General features: G+C 55.7%; 1 protein-coding gene across 1 annotated transcript; it reads right to left on the minus strand.

Moving 5' to 3' along the window:
• Positions 1-244: 244 nt before the first annotated feature.
• LOC121024769 (rho GTPase-activating protein SYDE1-like) lies at positions 245-1,386 on the minus strand. The gene is made up of 2 exons (XM_040466996.1): positions 1,229-1,386; positions 245-1,018 (listed from the first exon to the last, which is right to left on the minus strand). The coding sequence occupies exons 1-2, from the start codon at positions 1,334-1,336 to the stop codon at positions 392-394; spliced, it is 735 nt and encodes a 244-aa protein (XP_040322930.1). The 5' UTR covers positions 1,337-1,386; the 3' UTR covers positions 245-391.
• Positions 1,387-2,216: the final 830 nt, after the last annotated feature.

Below are 2,216 nucleotides of genomic sequence, written 5' to 3' on the forward strand. Positions count from 1 at the left end.
CTCAAAAATAAACAAACATGAAAAAAATAATATATGTCCTTTTGAATATATACTATACTTCAATAATCTTATTTTAATCTGGGTGCAGACCCCTAAGTCACACCCTTTTTTCTCTATTGTCTCATCTAAACATTTAAAGAATATGTACTTTAAATCATCCTAGAAGATATATATACATACACATACACACAAAGAAAGAAAGAAATCGGCGGGAGGAGCCCGGAGGTGGGTGAATGCCAAAGAAACTCTAGCTTTATTACACAAGCATGGAACCAAATTCCTTTGGAGATGGTGGGGGTGGAATGGCTTCTTCAGACGACTTCAGAGCAATGAGGGAACAAGAGAGATCATGGATCTGCCCCTACAGTCCTGGAGACCTCTCAGTCTGGGGTTAGGAAGAAATGGGACCTCCCTTGCAGTCCAGAGGTCGCCTCCCTCCGCAGACCCGGTGCTGGGAGGCAGCAGAGGGCACAGCTGCCCCGGAGTCCCAGAAGGCGGCGCCGCATCCCGGAGGCGCGGGCCGGGACCGTCTGGTGCTTCTTCGCCGGTAAAGTGCACTAGGGTATGCGGGCCCGGCTCTCTCTGGTTCATCCCTCCAGGCACAACCGGTCCCGGGGCTGGGAGGTCGCGCGGCTGTGGCCCTCATCTCACGCCCAGGCACTGGGACGCGGCGGAGTCTCACCACGGGTTCCAGGTTCACTCCCAGGACTTGGCGCGCTTGGCGCCGCGCTTCTGCCACGCTGCTCTCGACCCACACGTTGCCGACTACGCGGATGCTGGGCGAGGTGGTCAGCGTTGGGGTGGCTGCCCTCCCACTCTCCTCCAGGGTGCGGCCCCCGGAGCTGGGCCCGGGGGCCGTGGGCTTGCTGGGGCTGCTGTCCTCGCGGGACGGCGAAGGCGGTGGCGGCACCTTCCTCTGGCCGGCGGCGACCTTCCGGGCTCCGTGGCGCCTCCTCCTGGCAGCTCGCTGGCGCGTCTGGAGGCGGGCCTCGGGGGGCTGGTGCCGGGGGTCCAGAACCTGGGCCAGGAGGGAGGAGTAGCCATAGACGTCCTTGCTGCGCAGGATGCGGGGGGAGAACTGGTGCTTGAGGCTGCAGAGGTAGCTCCAGAGCTCCGCGTCTGAGCTCATGAACTCCGTGCTGCCGGGCACGAATAGCTTGAAAGCGTCGATCAGCGCCTTGCTGCTGTTGGCCAGCGACAGTGGCGACGGTTGCCACGGCGTGTACACCACCTTCTCCTCAGGCGCCTCCAGCGCGGCCCCTCCTGGAGCGCTAGAAGCTCCTCCCCGGGCGGCCTGGGCCAGGGCCTCCCTAGGCCTGCGCCGCCGCCTCTTCATGCGGCTCAGGAGGTGAGGCCGCTAGGGGCCGCCCGCGCTTGCCAGGTCTCGCCGCCGCCTCCCGGCCCTGATGAATTTCCTACCAGAAGCCAAATCAGGCAGCAGGCTGTGAGAGTTACACCGCAGTTGCTAGGAGACCAGGCGCTTTGTGAGGTCACAATGTCTGCCTATCCTATCACTGCCGGCTGCCCAAAGCTGCCTTAGGTTGGGCTGTGTTTAAGATTATGCCCTTGAGAAACACCTGCACGTAATCTTACCTGAGAAGGCCCGTAGTTCTTGATCAGTTCAAGAGGGTTGTCCTCGACGTGAATGCACTGGTGCCTCAGCCTCCATTAATTCCATCCACCATGAGATGACACTTCGCGGTGGAGAGTACACACAACTTGCAATCAAACATGACTGTAAGAGTATTTTAGCTAATTAAATGCCTTGTCATGCAACGCACTGAAAGCCAAATTGAAGTAACTACTTACTCTTTCAAAGAATACAGATATACTGTGCCTTGCTTAGGGTTCCATATGTGTGTGGGTATAGCTCACAGTTCAGGAAGCTGTTCTTCACAGCAGCAGCAAACAGTTTGCCTAGTTAGGATGCATGCTCACTTTCACGCAGCTTACGGAAGACTGAGTCATTGTGTGCTTAAGAGCAAAGCGTCAATGAATTCTGCGTGAGTGGCCATGAGGGCATTCAGTGCCAATAAAACCTATTCGGTACCTACCAATTCATGATATTTCAGGTAAGTCACACACGAGGTAGTAAAAGACCGTATGGTATTCCAAGGGTAGAAAACGTGTTACACCGTCCGTGTAAGTGCTTTTGAAAGCAACCAGCATGGTCCATCCATCATCACCACATACACAAATAATTCACAAAATATTAC

This window comes from Herpailurus yagouaroundi, unplaced genomic scaffold (assembly GCF_014898765.1).
Source record: "Herpailurus yagouaroundi ecotype Mexico unplaced genomic scaffold, PumYag 67114, whole genome shotgun sequence".
Lineage (NCBI taxonomy): Eukaryota > Metazoa > Chordata > Mammalia > Carnivora > Felidae > Herpailurus > Herpailurus yagouaroundi.